At 35.8% G+C, this 18,253-nt stretch overlaps 1 protein-coding gene across 3 annotated transcripts in view; it reads left to right on the forward strand.

The window, feature by feature from the left end:
- Window positions 1-18,013, forward strand: part of SS18 (SS18 subunit of BAF chromatin remodeling complex) — a 45,820-nt gene extending 27,807 nt beyond the window's left edge. The window contains exons 6-11 of one of the 3 annotated variants that reach the window (XM_059836012.1): window positions 7,232-7,399; window positions 8,114-8,218; window positions 10,397-10,489; window positions 11,208-11,330; window positions 14,015-14,148; window positions 16,327-18,013. In XM_059836012.1, the coding sequence (XP_059691995.1) occupies window positions 7,232-7,399; window positions 8,114-8,218; window positions 10,397-10,489; window positions 11,208-11,330; window positions 14,015-14,148; window positions 16,327-16,353 (650 nt within the window). In that variant the 3' untranslated portion in view covers window positions 16,354-18,013. The remainder of the gene's footprint in view (window positions 1-7,231; window positions 7,400-8,113; window positions 8,219-10,396; window positions 10,490-11,207; window positions 11,331-14,014; window positions 14,149-16,326) is intronic. The other 2 variants (XM_059836013.1, XM_059836014.1) reach the window with 2 other exon arrangements.
- Window positions 18,014-18,253: the final 240 nt, after the last annotated feature.

The following is an 18,253-nucleotide window of genomic DNA, read 5'->3' on the forward strand; positions in this document are numbered from 1 at the left end:
AACAAATAATAGTACTGAAGTGGCTTTGGGGAATAAAGAATAAAGCAGAATTATATGTTCAAGAATAAGAGCAAAATCTCTAGTTAGTACAAGAGCTGGTACCATTGCCTGCACTTAGGGCCACAGTAAGCTTTCACATTGGGTAATTTTAATTTTGCCAACTTTTGACCCTTTAGGCTGAGACTTTTTCCATTCCAAATGTCTCCTTCAAGGCTGATTTTTTTTTTTTTTTTTTTTTTTGTGGAAGTTTCACAGAAGTGAAGAGCCATTTCTGACAGTGGGATGAAAAATTACATTCTTTAAAATATTTTAATGTCTCATAAAAACATTAGTAAATAGAGCACTTCATATGTAAATGTAGAGTGCTGGTGCCCCTTGCTTTAGAGCGAGGCTTTGAAACTTGTCTGTTATGCCAGCAAGGTGTTGTTTGCTGTTTCAGTGAAAATACTGTCCCAGATGAACCAAATGTTAAATATCTGTAGGGGAAGAAGTTGAAGTCTGAAGGTGTGCATGTTTTGTTATGTATTGGTAGCTAAGGTTTTTGACCTAAGAATATTTACAGTCAGGTCTACTTAATACATTTTGTTCATTTTCTGCTCTTAGTTGTTGCATTTGTATTGAGATTTAGTGACAACTTAGAGGAAATATTTTCATATCTTCGCTCTCCTGTGACTCCAAGACAGCAGGGGAGAGAATGGCAGAGAAATCTATGAGACCATGAGAGATTTAGGTAGCCAAGATCCAGTCTAGCTGGGCAGAGGGTCTCAGCCAAGCACGGACACTGCAGGCTTTTCATCTAAGTGAAGAAACAAGAATGAGCCGCTAGGAAATGCATTGAGATGCAGTTTATCAAAAAGGGATTAAACAGATTGTGACTTGAAGATTTCTTAATTGGCAGTGTGCTGCCATTCAGAAACAGAAATAAATCAAAACTTTCTGAACCTCAGTATTGTTGTCAGGAGGCATTTGTGAACCCCTAAGCATGCATGTTTTCTTATCATAGAATCATACTGTAAACCTAACACTGCCAAGTCCACCAATAAACCATGTCCCTAAGCACCTCAGCCACAAGTCTTTTAAATACCTCCAGGGATGGTGACTCAACCACCTCCCTGGGCAGCCTGTTCCAATGTCTGGCAACCCTTTCAGTGAAGAAGTTTTTCCTAATATCCAATCTAAACCTCCCCTGGCGCAACTTTGCGGCCATTTATAAAGGGGTGATCCATATTGAGAATGAGAGATGATACTATATCTGTCAGTTAATAACTGCGGTAGCTAAATATAATGCTAAATATTCTGCAAGATAAGGTCTTAGCATCTCAAGTTGGCTGTTAAAAATTACTAGATGTTTTTGACCTTAATCTTTCCCTGCATGGGTTCCCCATCTGTAGAGGAATGAATCTGATGGTAAGATTATACCACCATCTGATTTCACAGGAGTGTTGTGAAAGTATATTCATTATGAAGATTTGGACATTTTAGTTATGAGTGCCATAAGAAAACCCATGAGTAAATTAATAATTCTGTCTTCAGTGTTTGACTAGGCATGGCATCTCATACGAACAATTAGGAGGAAACAAAATATTGAAATAGCTTTTCAGTGAATAATATCTACTGTGTACTGAATGAGACCAGTACTTTTAGAAAAAAAGCGTGCTATCATATAATAGATAAAGACACCATAACACACAGAAAGGTTTGATCTAACTTTTGGGTGGTTTTAGCATAACTTTTTATGTGTGTTTTTCTAGCAAAACATCTTGCTGTATATACACATTTTGAGGTAGATGGTGTTAGTAAGAGAAAATGAAAAAGTGCTCATTAAGAAATAAAATGCATAGTAACAGAACCCATTGTTGGATTTACTTTCTGTCTCCACTTTGTACTTATTATTGATTTGCACTAGTTTATAAAATGCTAGGCAGAGGAATATCTTAAATGTGAAGCAAAATTTTCATGGTATTGTTTTTATATAGTCAGTCTAGTTAAAAGAAGAATTTTAGTAATTTTGGACTTAGGAAGCAGAATGTTTTAAGTGGAAGACTCTGTAGGCGACTCCTGATTAAAAAGCTACTGTAGCAGCCTGGGACATCTGCAAGAAATATTGGCTACCTTTTTGGAAAAGATAGGAAGCAGCAGGAGCTCCGTGAATGTGGAAGAAACTTCTTTGATATGGGTGCATTCTTCTTTTGTATGGGAAGCTACTTCTGTTGAATGAAATATTTCAATTCTTGCCAATTTTTTTTACTTTTCAGAGGGGAGGTGTAAGCATGATTTTCTGGAACCTGAAATTTACATGGAAATTCTCTTACTTATAATGAACAGATCTTTCACAGACAGAGAATAGTACTAAACAGTAGAATTCAAATATTTTAAAAGTAAGGACCAAGAAATCATAGCTTGGCCATCTCAGAAACTTTATTTGTCAGATCTTTTTGCTAGCATTCTGTTCCTGTGCCAGAAGTGCTTGAAGCAAAGTTGCCAAACTCCCCAGTCTGTATTTAATGAGCATTGTATGTTGCTTGGGGTGAGGGAGGGGAACTAGTTTACTTTTAACAGGTGAACTCAACAGGTGAACTCTACATGATATTCTCATGTAGACTCAGATCATTTGCAGACAACCAACTGTTGAATCTGGTGCTGAGATTTTTTTAATGACAGTTTAATTTATATAAACTTAGAAAATTCCATTAAAATTTCAGAGCTCTTTCAATTACAAGCAAATATGAAGACATCATGGAGACAGCAGAGATGAGGCAGGTGCAGAATTCCTGTTCTGTTCTTGTCCACATAAAGAAAGGAACATAAAGATAGCAACATCCAATGTTACCTGAAATACGAACATATTCAGGGTATGACAGATCAGGATAAAATAATTTCTGAGGTTGAGGACCTTATGTGAATGTCTTGCCATCTCTTCATTCCAATGTAAGCAGAGGCTGATGTAATGGACAAAGCAGGGCAGTCTCAATTTTTTGGACATCTAACCTATTAAAGAAAAATAAAATTGTCTCCACATTCCTAAGTGCCATCATGCTATAGCTGGATTTGAAGTGTGTCTAGCTGTAGAAGTCACTGCAGTTCTCCTATCTTGAAAAAACAAAGATAGGAACATGTGCCATGGTGCTTGTTCCTTCATCTTTCTTCCCTAGTATAAAACATGAAGGCCGATGTTGGTAACTAAGAAAATTTTTTGTATTACTTACATTAATGTATTTTTTTTCTCAAATGACACCTGAAATTATGGTTCCGTTTGAGATGAGAACTTTGTGGAATAAGTGAGTGTGGAGAAGTTTCTACTACCTTTAATTTGCAGCCTAAATCACACATTAGGAGTGGCAAAAAATTTTATATCCTCAGAGTTTTTTGAACTAGTGTTTAAACTGCCCTTCATGTTAAAACACCTTTAAGATTTTGGTTCATTTGACCAAATACGTTTGAATTGTAGCTTTTGTCAAGAATCTTGAGAAAATTGAAAGTTAAATTTACGGTAGAGTTCCTAAGCAAGCTCTTGCAAGAGTTTATCACCATCACTTATGTTTAAAAACAAGCATATTTTTGCAGACATGAAAAAAAACCAACAAAAAAGTTTTGCTGAGGGCTGCTGCATTGCTAGGTGTATATTTTGTTATTTATGTAACAGTGGGCACAATGACAAGATTTAGCATGGTAAATCTGGCATGGTGTACTTTGCTGATACTCTAGATGTGGATATCCGATTGTTTTATCGATATGAGTGCACATTGTGAAATGCTTAAAGAATAGACCTCTTCTTAGCAACAAACCCAACGTATTTTTGAAGACTGAATAAACAATAGCTTGTACTGTTGCTTTTTAGTTATACCCAGCTGCTCCAATAGCTCTATAATCAGAACAGAATTGTGAGTGTGGTTCCTCACTTCTCTGCTTCTTCAGAAGTTTCAGTCATGTGAGCTGTTACTCTTGTCCTCTCACAGCATTTGCCACCAGAGTTTCAGCAGAAGAGACAAAGCTAAGGAGATGCTTTTAAACTGCTAAGTGTTTTTGCAGCTCTTTAACCCTCAGTGAAATTCTGGTCTCAAAATTGTTAGGTTTATCTGGTACCCACTTCTAGTTTGCATTTCTGTTTCTCTATATTCATCTTACATTTCTGAAGACTGAGTTGTCAGTTTCCTAAAGTAATTTCTTGTCAGGAGACTGCCACCAGGTCACTGCATTTATAAAAAGTTCAGGCACCAGCTCATTTTTACCTATATCCACATACCTTTTCTTCCCTATACCTGAGTCCTTCTTATGAGACACTGGCTGGAACAGGAACAGTTTTTTCATTTAGTAGATGTAGATGACTTTGAGCAGTTGAGGAAAATGTTGTGTATTCTTGATAATGTATACTGCTTTTGATTAAATTGAACAATGAGCAGTTCAGTTTTCACTTATTGTCTGGTTTGCTTTATACATTCACTTACTCCATAAGACTGATTTGGGTCTACACTGTGCATTTTTCAAATGCCTGTTTAATGACTGCCAAAATTGCCTGCACTCCTCACAGGACCTACGGTATTACTGCTTAGCATCTTTTTCTTAAGACTTCTATCCCAAGAATGCTTCCAGTATATTGACATGCGAAAGCTGCCTTCTGAATATACAGGAACATTTATAGGGCTTTTGTACTACCAAAGTTAAAATAGTTTCTTGGAAAGACAATAGTCTGCTTGTGTACTTGCATATTTACAGGGATAGTCCTACACAATATTTTCTTGGACTCATTTTGGATTCTGTACAAATCAGATATTTTGTCCTCTCTGGAATAAATAGTTCTAGAAATTCACCAAAAAAAGAGTTTCTAAGGAGAGTTTTTGAAGGCAGTGAGGATTCTCTTGCAGCACACAGTTCGGTGAACTTTTGTGCATGAGGTCTTATCTCCAAGTCTGGAAGAGATCATGATTTCCACTGAGTGTAGTTTGTTGTGACCTGATTGGAGATTCAAGAGCTGTTTTTTTTTAAGTGGGCTGTAAAAATAGGTGCTACAAATCTTAGGAAGTCTTAGATCATTAACTAATGGTCTTAAGCTTTTTACTTGTTTTGTGAAGGGGCTTTCTAGTTAGTTTTATGTCATATTAAGTATTATACAATGACTAAATACAGCTTTATTGTAGGCTTGATTTTTCAAAAGAAAAAACAAATTCAAAGTTCTCTCACCCCTCAAAACTACTGCATAAAGTGGTTCTGTTGCATGAGACGATAGAGACCATGGTTCTTCTTTTAGGTATCCTCTTAATAAGAGAGAGATGTGAACCAAACTGGAAGGAAGCCAGGCACTCTGTTATTAACACAATACACAGCCTGAAACAGGGTAGTGAATTCTCATTGTGGCTCTACAAAGCGTTAATGAAGTTCTAATTTAAAAAGCAAACAGAAAACCTCTACATTGCACCATGGGGACCCAACACATTTTATCAGATTGTATTGTGACTAATATTAATATTGTTAATTAACAAGCTTTCTTGAGATCTAGGAATATTATGGCAACAAGTTCTAATTTTTTTCAAGGCTGCCTGATGTTTCTCAGTACCTCCAAATAGAGGAGCAGTGAAGTGGAATGATCTAAATTACTTATTCATTCATAAGATCAAAAAATGAAATATATTTTTGCTAAGTGACAAATAATTACAGTATCTCAATTTAAACCATTTTTTTACTTTAAAATTGGGACATGACACTGCCATGCAGAAGGATAGAAGCATAACTGGATCATTTTAAGAGTGGCCAATATTTATCTTCAGAGGAAAATGAAGCTTAACAGAACTGAGGCCACTTTACTTCTCACTGAGAGATTCCACACAGGGGTTTAATGGGATTTAACTAATGCACTTTGAATTCATACCATTAATTAATTTGGCTTAACTTTCTCTTGTAACCTCACATAGATGGGATCTAAGTGACTATGTATTCCTTTCATTATATAAATCCATTTTCAGTATTGACTGTATCTAGGTAATTTTCCAGTACTGTGGTTTCTATGTAGGACTTTCAGCTTGTGCTCTAGCACCTAGTTATGTAAAAATATTAAATGCAGTGGCAAAACCTAGCATATAGAAAACTAGATGATACCTTCCTTTTTCTCCTGGGATCGGGCTAAGGAGTGGCTGTGCTTGTTTGATGTTTTGATTTGTTTTGGGGGTTTAGCGAGACTAGTTACTTCTTGTCTTTGTAGTTTATAAATAAAAAAAACAGGGCAGAGCTTTGGGTTTCACCATTATAAAGTGTGCAATATGTGTTAAGTGGTTTGAATTAATGTATTGTTACATATATGTTGTAAGAAGTTTAGCTCCTTGTCACAACTCTTTTCATATTTTTTAATACCGGAATAACTCTTTTTGAAGTGCTACTACAGAGGAAGTGAGGAAGCTGTTCTTTGTTACAATTTATATCAACCTAACCTGCAATCCCATATAATGAAATGGTGTAATCATAATTTTTATTGCTGTATGGTGTCAGTAGGGTGCTCTTTAACTGTGTTTTCATTACTGAAGTTTGCGTTTCTCCAAGTTCAGCCTTAATCAGATACTCTCAGTTGATAAAACAGGGACAGTACTTGAGCTCTCCTGGTCTCTTCATGTGGCTCATAGAAACTTGGTGCAGCTTGGTATGAAAGATTTTTGTTACAGGCTGCTTGGGACTGAGCATGTATTCTTGTGGGCCCTTCTGCATACTGCCTGTTGTGTGATTGCCTGACTCACCGGTATATGTGGTTTGTCTTTACAGGCTAAATAAAATTATTTATTTTGTGATAACAGTGAAGGGGCTTATTGATGGACTGTAACAATAACTATATGTGTATTAAAACTATGCCCCGAGAAGTTCACAATGTTAAATAATTTTTCTATGACTTACTAAGGTTTCACTATCAGATTTTCATCTGTACTTTCTTTGCAGATGCTTTTTAAAACAAACAAAAAATGGTAAAAGTGTTTCAGTTATCTTCGTGCATGAGTAAACTAATGTCTGTGTAGTTTGAAGAAAAATCACCTAGAAAGCAGCCTTGTTTAGGCTGAGTTCTATTTTGTAACTTGGTTATTGAATTGATCTGCCTGCATTTGCATAGGTCCAGAAACAACGAATCCTTATGAGAGCACGAGACATAAAGAGCCTTTTTTGGTCCATTTTTAAACGTTGGGTTTTTCATGTTCTTTTTGAAAGATTTACCCACAAATCACGTGTTACAGAAGACTTGATACTTTTCCTTTTACAGGTCCAATGATGCACCAGCAGCCTCCTTCCCAGCAATACAACATGCCACAAGCAGGTGGCCAGCATTACCAGGGACAGCAGCCACCTATGGGAATGATGGGCCAAGTTAACCAAGGAAATCACATGATGGGTCAGAGACAGATTCCTCCATACAGACCGCCACAGCAAGGTAGGACTTCACTTCAGTGTTTTTACATTGATTTTAAATAACCACCTTTAAAACTATTTTAAATCACTTCCTTGCTTACACCAAATTTTGATCAAATCATTGGGTGTCACAGACTTTGTTTGCAGTCTGGTTTTTTTACCCTCTTAAGAGTGGTTCTTGCAGCAACAGATTATTGGTATCACCATGAAATGTGAAGACAACTATTACTTTTGTTTTGAGTTCTGTCTGACAAAAAAGTATCTAAAAATACGTATCTCAGCTATGCTGATGCCGAGTTCTGTTTCAATATTTAAATGATAGGTATGGAAAAGGAACAGAGTACCTGCTTGGTTCTGAATTTGTTCAGTTACAAAAAAGGAACAATGTTCCACAATCTTGCTTCCTTTTTTTATTTTTTCAGTCCTTCTAGAAAAGGAATAACTTTATTTTTAGCATCTTAGTCTGCTATAACGCATGTTCCTACAATGAGCTCAAAACTGAAGTTTGATATGTATGTGCTCAATTTAGTGCAGCCAAACAACTGTGTGTGTGTATATATATAGATGGATATATTTATTTTTTTTAAGTAAACCAGATTACATATGTTGTCTGAAATGCGACGATATGGGTGGGGAGTACATTTGAGAAATATTTCTCATACTAAAATCAGAAATTAGCAGGCTTTATAACAGAGAAAACAAGTTATTTACGTATTGACTGGTTGTGGTTTTTCAGGCCCACCACAGCAGTACTCAGGCCAGGAAGACTATTATGGGGACCAATACAGTCATGGTGGACAAGGTCCTCCAGAAGGCATGAACCAGCAATATTACCCTGATGGTAATCTCTCATAAATGTTAACTTTCCCATTTTCTATACCTGCCCAATATTAATGTAGTCATATGCCCAAAATTAGGGAATGGGGCAAGAATAGTAATTGGATATCATACCTCACATTTACAAAACCTTCCAAATTCAGAATTGTTACTACAGTTTAAGTTACTATGACTAGTTAATTTTACAACTTACTCAAAGTACGTATTTTTATACTCCTATTTGAAACTCTTAACAACAGTATTAATATTTCAAAATGAAAATTCTGTAATTGGTTTATCTAAAAGTGTGGAAGGTTCCTTAGCGTATCTAGCATGATTGAGATGAGTTAAAACAGTCATAACTTCATTATAAATCAGAGAGGGGGCACTATCCTTTTCTTAAAGATTTTATTGAAGTGGAAAAACTTGTCAAAAAGATGTGTTTTTTCTGTAAATATTCTGTTTTTCTAACTTAGTGGTTAGTTTTAATACAAGTCGCACAAATGTGTTATTGCTGCTATGGATGGTATGGGCCTTGAGCTTAATTTTTACAAAAGAATAAAGTGGTCCCTGCCCTGAGGAGCTTGTAATTATGAATCCTCTTTAGAAGTCCCCCCAGTGCATTCAAGACAAGACCGTAACTTTGAATTGCATAAATCTGTCCTCCTACCTCTTGGAATTTAGAGTGCTGAAGGCTATTGGATTGTGTTATAAGTTAGAAAAGTTGCAATTAACCTGTTTTTAGGCTGAGCAGAGACTGGGAGAACAAAGGTGCTGACTCATGACTACTGTGATAACCATATGTGCAACTTAATGATGGTATCTTATGAAGTTCAAGGAATGTGGTAGATGTTAACGTTTTGAAGATGTATACAAAGCAAAGCTGTGTAATTGCCAAAGCAACTATTCATTGCAAATAAAAGGATACAAGTTAGTTGTTTGAATTTTAATTTCTCTTAAATTGATTTTAAGATACATCCAGCCATATTTATATAAGCTTATGTGTGTTATTTTTGGAGATATATGTGCAGTTATTTTACAAGGTGTGTTAACTCATAATTATTAAGCTTTGAGTTTGGAACTTCTGTGTTACACACATGAACTTTAGATGGTTACGGGCAATTTACTGTAGTAAGGGCAATTGGATATTACCATCAACAGGTCTGTGGCAGCACAGATTAATTCTCTAAGATTCCTTCTAAAGATTCATTCTTTATCATTACCTCATTATTACTCTTATATAGAATGTAAAGAAAATATAAGACTTGTGTTAATGGTTTTGTATTTGTATTAGATGCAATGACGTATGGTACAGTTGCAGAACTAATTACAAAGACCACTTAATTTTAGAACTATTTTCTCCTTTCCTTAATTTTATTCCAAAAGTATATAATTTGTATAATCTTACTTCAAATTTAAAGAAAATTTCGGCTTGTTTTCTTGACCAAGTTAGCAATAAGATATATATTTTGGTCAACTGTAAGACAAAATATATTTGTTCTAAAAACAACAACAGGTGGGGTGCTTACTGCATGTGTTGGTTTCTTAATCAGAGATACCTGTAGTCTCTGAAAAGGAAGGTTCATTTGTAATGATCCTACTCAGGACTGGAATGTAAGAGGAAAAGTTAAGACTTGTAGGAATTCTGTTTGTAAGGAAAACCTTGAGAATGTTATTTTTCTGTCACTTAAAAGCGAAATTTAATGTAGGCTGTGGTTCATAACTTCATTGAGCTTTATTTGTTAAATTTCACACTGCTTTTAGCATATGCTTTTGAATTGGAGATCAGCAGAACAGGTGTTAGACAAAGTATGATAATTGCTTTCTTTGTTCATTCTAATTTAATTCAGGTTATTTACATGTGAAAGGCCTAAATGCTTTCTTTTTTTTTTGAGTGAGAGATAAAGTACTTCCCCCCCCCCCCCCCACTCCCCCCCACCCCAAGGGTTATCAGAAGGTTAAGACCATCCCTTGCTGTGATGTTGCTAAAACTTCTGCATTAAGCATTTTTTTTTTCCTGTCACATGTTAATTCAATATGAAAGGAAATCATATTAATAAATCTTTGGCTATTTCAATTAAAAATTCTTTTTCATGTATATCCAGTTGAAATTTTTTTCATTTTTCTGAGAAATGAAATATTTTTAGGGTTTTCACTCAGAGGCCATTAACGTTTCTTCCTGTCTCTTGTCGAATTGATGTAGGTCATAATGATTACGGTTATCAGCAACCGTCGTATCCTGAACAAGGCTACGATAGGCCTTATGAGGATTCCTCACAACATTACTACGAAGGAGGTATCTATATACCTTCACACACATACGCACATACATTCCCTTTCCTCCCCCACCCGCAACGGGAACAAAAATTATTGGACAACACGACTTATACCCATGCAAAGCTCTTGTAGAATACTAGTTGCTGGCTGTCTTGAAAATTGCAGGGAACTTGAAGCATTCAGAATAATTTCTTGCAAACACCTAAAATATATAACCACAATTTGCCATTTCTAACAACAGTAAAATGACTAAAACACTCTAGAGATTTTTTTTTTTTACCTCAATGGAAATTTTTATTTAAACATAAATTTGTTGGTTCAGTTGTATATCTTTTTGTGTGTGTATATATTTTGTATAATTATAGTGCCGTTAGGAAACAGCTTGCTGATCTTGTGTAGCTAGTCTGTGCTCTTGTAGCTGTCCTTAATTTTGTCTTTTTTAATTTTATTTAGCATAGTCATGATCTTATGACTGTGATGTTCCAGTAAATGTAATGCTCGTTTGGCAGAGATGCTGGAAATGCTGCAGTTCAACTTTGCAAAATTGGCTTTAACTGCAGTTTGTTTGGCCGAATTCCTTCTGTTTGGTTTGAGTTTTCTTTGTTTTGTTCAGTTTTTGAAATCAATATTGCATTTTCATTTTGTTCTTGTGTTGTTGGCTGTGCATCTTAGAAGGAAAAAAAAAAAATAAACTAGGTATCTTTATAAGTTTTTGCTTTCTTGCAATCATCTTACAGGAAACACGCAATATGGTCAGCAGCAAGATGCATATCAAGGACCACCCCAACAGCAGGGTTATCCACCACAACAGCAGCAATATCCAGGCCAACAAGGCTATCCAGGACAACAGCAGGGTTATGGTAAGAACCTGAAGACATAGACAGCAATCACAGAAGAAACTGAGAGATCCTCATATGTTATTCCATTCCTGTTTTACTGAGTTGACAGGCCAGGCTTGTGCAAAAAAGCTGTATGCCTGCAATTTCAGTGGCCAAAACAAAAAAGCGTAGAAGACAGCATATTTTGGGACGTAGATCTATTGGCAATCTAGGACTGTGTGGTAGCACAGAAAATCTAAGGTGACTAGACAACATGATAACAGGTGTCTGTAGCTTAGAAAGACCCAGAAAGAATCTGTCCTCTGTAGGTGAACACAGTCAGGAGGGCACAAAGATGGCAAAGAGCCATTTATACCCTTTCATCCTTGGATTTGCCATTTAGAACCAAATCTTTTAAAAACTAGTTTAAAATTTCATCCAACATACATGAATCATTCTTTTAAAATTCTTGTACTGATCAGTAAGGAAATGAATATAAGCATTGCCAATGCAGCTTTCAATAGAGTTTGTCTTATAAATTTGCACTAGTAGTGCAAACCTTCCGATTTATGGCAAGAATTGAGGAATCATCTGCCACAAGTGAGATAATGTAGTCTTTGGATTCAAGGAAAACCTCCCACACAGGAAACTGAATGTAGTAGTGTGTAATTTTTGTGCTTTACTTCTGAAAACTTGAGGTCAGAAGAGCATACTGAAAATACTGCTCTTTTAAGGTTTACTTGTATGCATATTATAAAGCTGTACATGTTTATCTCAGAAGAAAGAATCTCTGAAATCTAATTCCATATAGTTTAACTTCTAGCTTTGTTGCAGGTTTAAGTGCTAAAACTTTCAACATTGTGGGTATGTGAGGAAGTACATGACTGACTTGTTTGCCATGTAGATAAATGCCAGATTTGCATTAAATCCAGTTACGTTGAGACAGAGTTAAATTTTAAGAGGATCCACTGAGATTTAACAAGTTTTCTCCTTTTGGAGGTTTTGGATGAATTGGTAGTTCTAAAATAGTATTCATATACTTACATTCTGCTAAACGTAACATAGGAACAGAATGAAGATCAGAGTGAAGGTCCATCTAGCTCACTATTCTAAATTCTGTAAGTAAAGAAATAAAATCTGACTTGCTCTTAGGTTAAGAAATACTGGAGGAAAGGGATGAAGGAATCTGTTGGAGCAACTTACCCATTGTAATTTGAAAACCCAAATAGCATACTTCTCAATTTCTATTTTTAGCAGAAATAGATACTGAAGTTCCATTTTTATTTTATAAAATCTATCACTGAATATATAGAATTCAGGTATAAAGAATTACTATGAATAAATAAAACCAAGTTTCATTTGTCAAGTGAACACAGCACTTCTTAGGATGTAGTATCCTTGCTCAATTTAGTATTTAATTGCTTTCTATTTTGCAAAAATAAATCAGCATCCCAATCTTTATTAATCTTTTAATCTTTTTTGTAGAAAGCTGAAACTGCATAGTTCAAGGGGATGTGAGGCCTGAGGGGAATGGTAGTAGTCTATGGAGCTTTTCTTCTGCAGGTCATCTTTTTGACTGTCTCATAGATCCAGAATTATTGAGAGAGTTACCAGCTGATGTCATCTTAATGTCCAGTGCCTGTAGCTAAAACTAGCCCTCTCTAGCACTGAATCATGTTATTGCTAAAACACATCTGTTTCTTCTGAAGGGAAAGAAAAAAAAAAGTGTTGGTTTGTTTAAAAGAAAGCACTTCTGAAGATTTGCAAATCTTCCTGACTCTGCCAATTTTTAAGGGGTGGTGTTGAAAAAGCTAACTTAGATCCACTGCAAAAGATCCATATGGAGTGTCACTGAAAAACACAGTACACCATCTCGCCCAAGGTAGGAGGGGATGAGGTTACTTTTGTTTGGAACTTGTCTTCACTGTCTGATGGCAGTAACATGCAGCTTCCGATGATAGACAGGCTGAGTCCCTGTGAATAGTAAGAGAAAGCGTTTGTATTGACACAAGAACTGCTTCCTTTTACAGCCAAAAAAGGCTGGAGCCAAAGTTGGGTTTGGTTTTTTCTGTCCTTTTCCTGGAAAGTTAAGATGACCAGAGGAGTAGGGAGTAGAGGGTGCTTTTTTCCATCCCACAGTAGCATTTACTGGTTGTCACATCTCACATTTTATGCATGTAACTTGCTTGCCTGACATCCCATTTATGATTGCCTGCTGTGGTGTGTGCCTGCTGTGGAACTGACTTTCTGGCAGCGCAGCACTGCTAGTCTCTTCAAAAGGTCCAAATGCTAAATGCAGCTGATCATCTGCCTGCTCCTGGCATTATAAAGTTCTGGAACTGGAGCAGCATATAGCAGGAGGAGAGTGTTCTTCCCTAAATCGTGGAAAGTGCTCATGTTATGATTTGTCATTTCTTGCCCTGTTCTTCCCTGTCCTGTGACCTCATGTGTGGAACTACATGCATTGGTAATAAATGGTGAATATATAAATAAAGGTAAATGTTTCTGTGGTTGGAACACAGGCCCTGTCAGCTAAGGTGCTTTCCAGAGTGAGGGGGGGACCACTGATCCCTGGTATGTTTTTAGGTTAGAAAAAGACCTAATTGCACAGTAGTGATACTTCCTAGCCCTGCTTAATTGTAAAATCAATGCTTTTACTCTTTTCTTCTTAACACCTTAAGCAATCTTTTTTTTTTTCTTTTCATTTACATTTTAATGATCTCCAGGCCCCTCCCAGAGTGGTCCAGGACCTCAGTATCCCAATTATCCACAAGGACAAGGCCAGCAGTATGGGGGATACAGACCCACACAGCCTGGGCCACCACAGCCACCACAGCAGAGGCCTTATGGATATGACCAGGTATTCTTTCATTTGATAAGAACGTTGTGATTCTTACACGCTTATTTGATAATCTTAGTTTCTCGTGGACATGTAAACTACTGAATTTGAGGACATGGTCTCTCAGGTGTGTATATATAATTCTCACGGAATTTATTTCCAGGTGAGTTACCCAGAATCATTTGTCTGGAGGTGTGATTGGTCATTCTCTCTGAGTTTACAAAGTTTTAATGCAATTTGGCAAAGTGAGGCACTCCAGACAATATTTTGGACCTTAAAAATTAAGGTGATTTGTTTCATAGCCTCATGGTGAATGACTAATGTGAAAGGTAAGGTTCCTAAATCTCATGGTGGATCATTCTTCATTACTGCTTTGCAATAAAAATGGTTGAATTGATTTTCCACAAACACAAATCCAGTGATCCTTCTCTCCAGTTGCAGAACCACCTCAGGTGTGCAACTGAAGTCCCTCTACTGTAGAGCTGTGTGGGGAGACAGGAAGCCTATTTTTGCACAGATTTTCTCTGAGCAGTGTAAAGGAACACTGAACATGGGAAAGAAGTGACCTGAAAAATAAGCTGCTTCTTTTCTGTCACTACTAAGATAAGCTCAAAACAGACAAGAACCACCAAAACTCTAGGCTGGAGTTGTAGTGGAGGATTCCTGTAAAAAACCTGTCTTCTAATTAAAGGATGAAGCGGAGGTTTTTTCCTGTAGAATATACTAAACTGTAAAAATCTAATCTTTGCAATATGAATTGTTCAGAAATGTCATTAAAACATACACTATTACTTTCCTTGGCATAAATAAAATGGAGAGTAAATAAATATACCTTATGATCAAGTTGAGGTTCTAGTGTTCAGATAAAATCCTGATATGTCAGTAGAAGATCAGTTGAACTTTCAAGAAGAACTTTCCCTTGGAAGTGAGAATAGCCACAATTGCCTGCATTTTTGAAGAAGAACACTTGGCCTGCTTTCTATAGAAATCAGAAAAGACATGGAAAAAAGAACAAATTCTTTCAGTTTAGTACTTTAGAGATGCAATTACTTCTGATTATTTAACAGATAAACAAAATGCTCATGCACTGAACTAATAGCTTCCTCCTGCAAATAATAAGCTACAGAAAAATGCTTTGGTTGTGGCAAATGTAGGATCAAGGAAACTTAATCTCAATTTGCTGAGTTTCTTCCAGCTTTCTTTGAAGTAGAAGTGGATAACACTCTCTGTAGATAGGCTGTACTCCTCCAGTTTGTGCAATCTAAGTTCCACTGGGAAACTTAATTATAGAAGACCTCTCCACTTTTTCATACTAGCCATTCCCATAGGAATTGTGCTGCTTAAATTCTTATCTGGCATCTGTTCTGAAACTCTTCTTCCTGACTGATTGCCATATTACAAAGGAAAAAACTGACATTGCAACATAAAACTGGAATTTAAAATACTGCCTTATTGTGATGGTATTTAACGTGGAATGCTGGTGGGACCACAGTTTGGAGAATGTTTACTTCGTAGCACACTACTTGTTTCTGCAAGCCTTGAACCATGTGGTGAAGGATCATGGTAAGCGTGTAGCATTGATGCTTTCACCTCTGCCCTTCTCTGCAGTGCATGGTGTTCTGTCAAAAGAAATAGAGAATATCAATAAGGGTAATAATTCTATGTATTGGATTTGTGGAATAATTGACTCCCATAGGATATGTTGACTAGTTCTTTATGTTCACTGGGATGTGCCTTGATTTTTGAGATACATGTATCAGATCATTCTGTGATGCTTGATATATGAATATTTTTAGGTATCTCTGAAAGCAGGTTAGTTTCCTAAATTACTTTGAATTTAGGTGACCTTGTATTTTTGAAATCGTTTTCAAAATTTAGATGGGAAGTAATTCCCATCTTTTATTTTTGATGGTGTTCTGCAAATTTCACAGCAGTCTATTGAATTTAAAGATATGCCGTCTGATCAAATTAGATTCCTGGCTTTAAATCCGTATCGTCAGTCTTACTTTTACATTAAAACACAAAGGTTTTTTAGTGAGATGAAACTCTGTACCACTTACTCATATTGATTTGTCATTTATTTTTATTTGTTTCCACCTTTTAACATCATAGTTTATTTGGATGGTCTTCTGATTTCTGCTTTTAATACAGGAAAATATGCCTTGTGGTTTAATTATGTATTTTGAATTTCTTTCTTAGGGTCAGTATGGAAATTATCAACAGTGAAAAAGTACTCACATTCCGGTAGGCAGTATCTATTAGCAGCCATATTGTCTCCTCAGCACTGTGGACATCTTCCTGAGATGAGAACCTCCCATTCCATCTAGCTTTTGGAAAAATCTTGTGGCTGTTTTATGGTATACAGTCTTTATGGGTTAATTGTTAAAGACTGTAGATTCTCAGAAACTGATTTCACATCTCTACTCTAGATGGCAATATTGGACAGAAAATATGTGACATAACAATTTGCAGTGAGTTGAGAACTGTATGTCAAATAGACTGTTACAGACTGAAAGGTGCGAACAGCTTTGTACGTTTATGAAGGTTATGGGAATTTAATATTTTTTCCACAGATTTTTTTTGTAGGGGGAAAGGGGAAATGCACACTTTTTACAGCAGCAATATTTTGTATATTATGTTTTTCATGTGGTGAATATGCAAGACAGTACACTACTTGCTGGGCAGAATAAGAAATCTACTGTTAAAAATGGGTTGGGGCATGATAAGTGCTTGATTGTATAAGTCTCGAAATGGTGTACAATAAAGATAACAGTGAAAAAAGATGGAGAACATCATACATCACTGATAGGTTCATGTACAAAGAATAAGAATCCCAGTTATCTAAATGGGAACATAATTAAGGACAGTATAATGTAGTCTCGTGCAAAAATTAATTTTTTTAAGCTTTCCAATTTTCAGAGTGAAACATTTTTGTAAAAATTGTTTCTAACATAGTTTGACTTTTTTCTGCAACATTTTTTGGGTAACAAGATAAATGTTTGGGTTTTATTTCTCAAGTGTTTTGTCACAGCTTTGCATAAGCAAGCTGTAATCCCTCTTAATAATTGCAATAACAAAGAAAATGACAAGTGTTAATTTTACTTGGCTTGAATATGCAAATAACCTGAAAAAGAATATGGAGGACAGGACTGTATTGTATAAGTGTATTTTAACCTTTAGTTGAATAATTTGTATGTATCAAAATAGCCTAGAAGACTTTGTAAAACCTGTCTAAACTCTCCTAACTGGGAGTTAATATCTTTAGAAAGGGGGCATTTTTGGTGTGTCCATTTTTCTTAGTGGTTAACCTGAGACCAAGGGATGTTTTATAACATCAAATATAAAACCTATTGGTGAGGTAAATGCCAAATTTTGTTTTGAACTGCATTAATACTTATAGTGTTGCATGTGAGATAGCACATCAATAGCACAGTACACAAAAAATTTGTTTTGAGACTGTCCTGCAACTGTATATCAGATGAATAAATGGATATTCTGTTGTGCAGGAATATATGCACTCAAAGAGTTCCTGGCAACTTTTATAAAGAACAAAACTTAAAATTAGCCCAGGAGAAAAAGAACTCTTTTTTTTTTCAGTTGGCAATCATGTTTGAGAGGGGAAAAAAAGAAAAACAACTGGTGTTATTAATATATGACATTATACATGGAAGACAAGATTTTCAATTTGTGCATCATTTTTAAAGGGAAAACAATTTTCTTAAAGTCGAAAGAAAATACACATCAAGGTTTGAACAGATACGGCATGAGGAACATTATTATGAATGAAATGCTTGTAGGTTCTGTGCCAATTTTCTACCACTGTGTACTTCATTGCTATTTAAAACTGTACTCCATTAATTCTAGCAGAAGAATAAATTATTTGTGATTTTAATTTTCTCATTTGTTTCTTTACATTAGATCCCTATCACTCTGTCTCATCTGGAGACTCTGCTGTGGGTTTTTATTTTTATAGAAGTTTAGCCAGAATAGCCAAACTGTATTTGCATTCTAGGACTTTATCAAAATTCTCTTGCCATAGCCAAGTTAATTAGAATTAACTGTTCAGTAATCAGCATGTTGTGTAGGTTGTTTGTTACGAAATTCTCCCCCTGAAAATGAAGGTCCA

The sequence above is a fragment of the Gavia stellata genome, chromosome 3 (genome assembly GCF_030936135.1).
Source record: "Gavia stellata isolate bGavSte3 chromosome 3, bGavSte3.hap2, whole genome shotgun sequence".
NCBI lineage: Eukaryota > Metazoa > Chordata > Aves > Gaviiformes > Gaviidae > Gavia > Gavia stellata.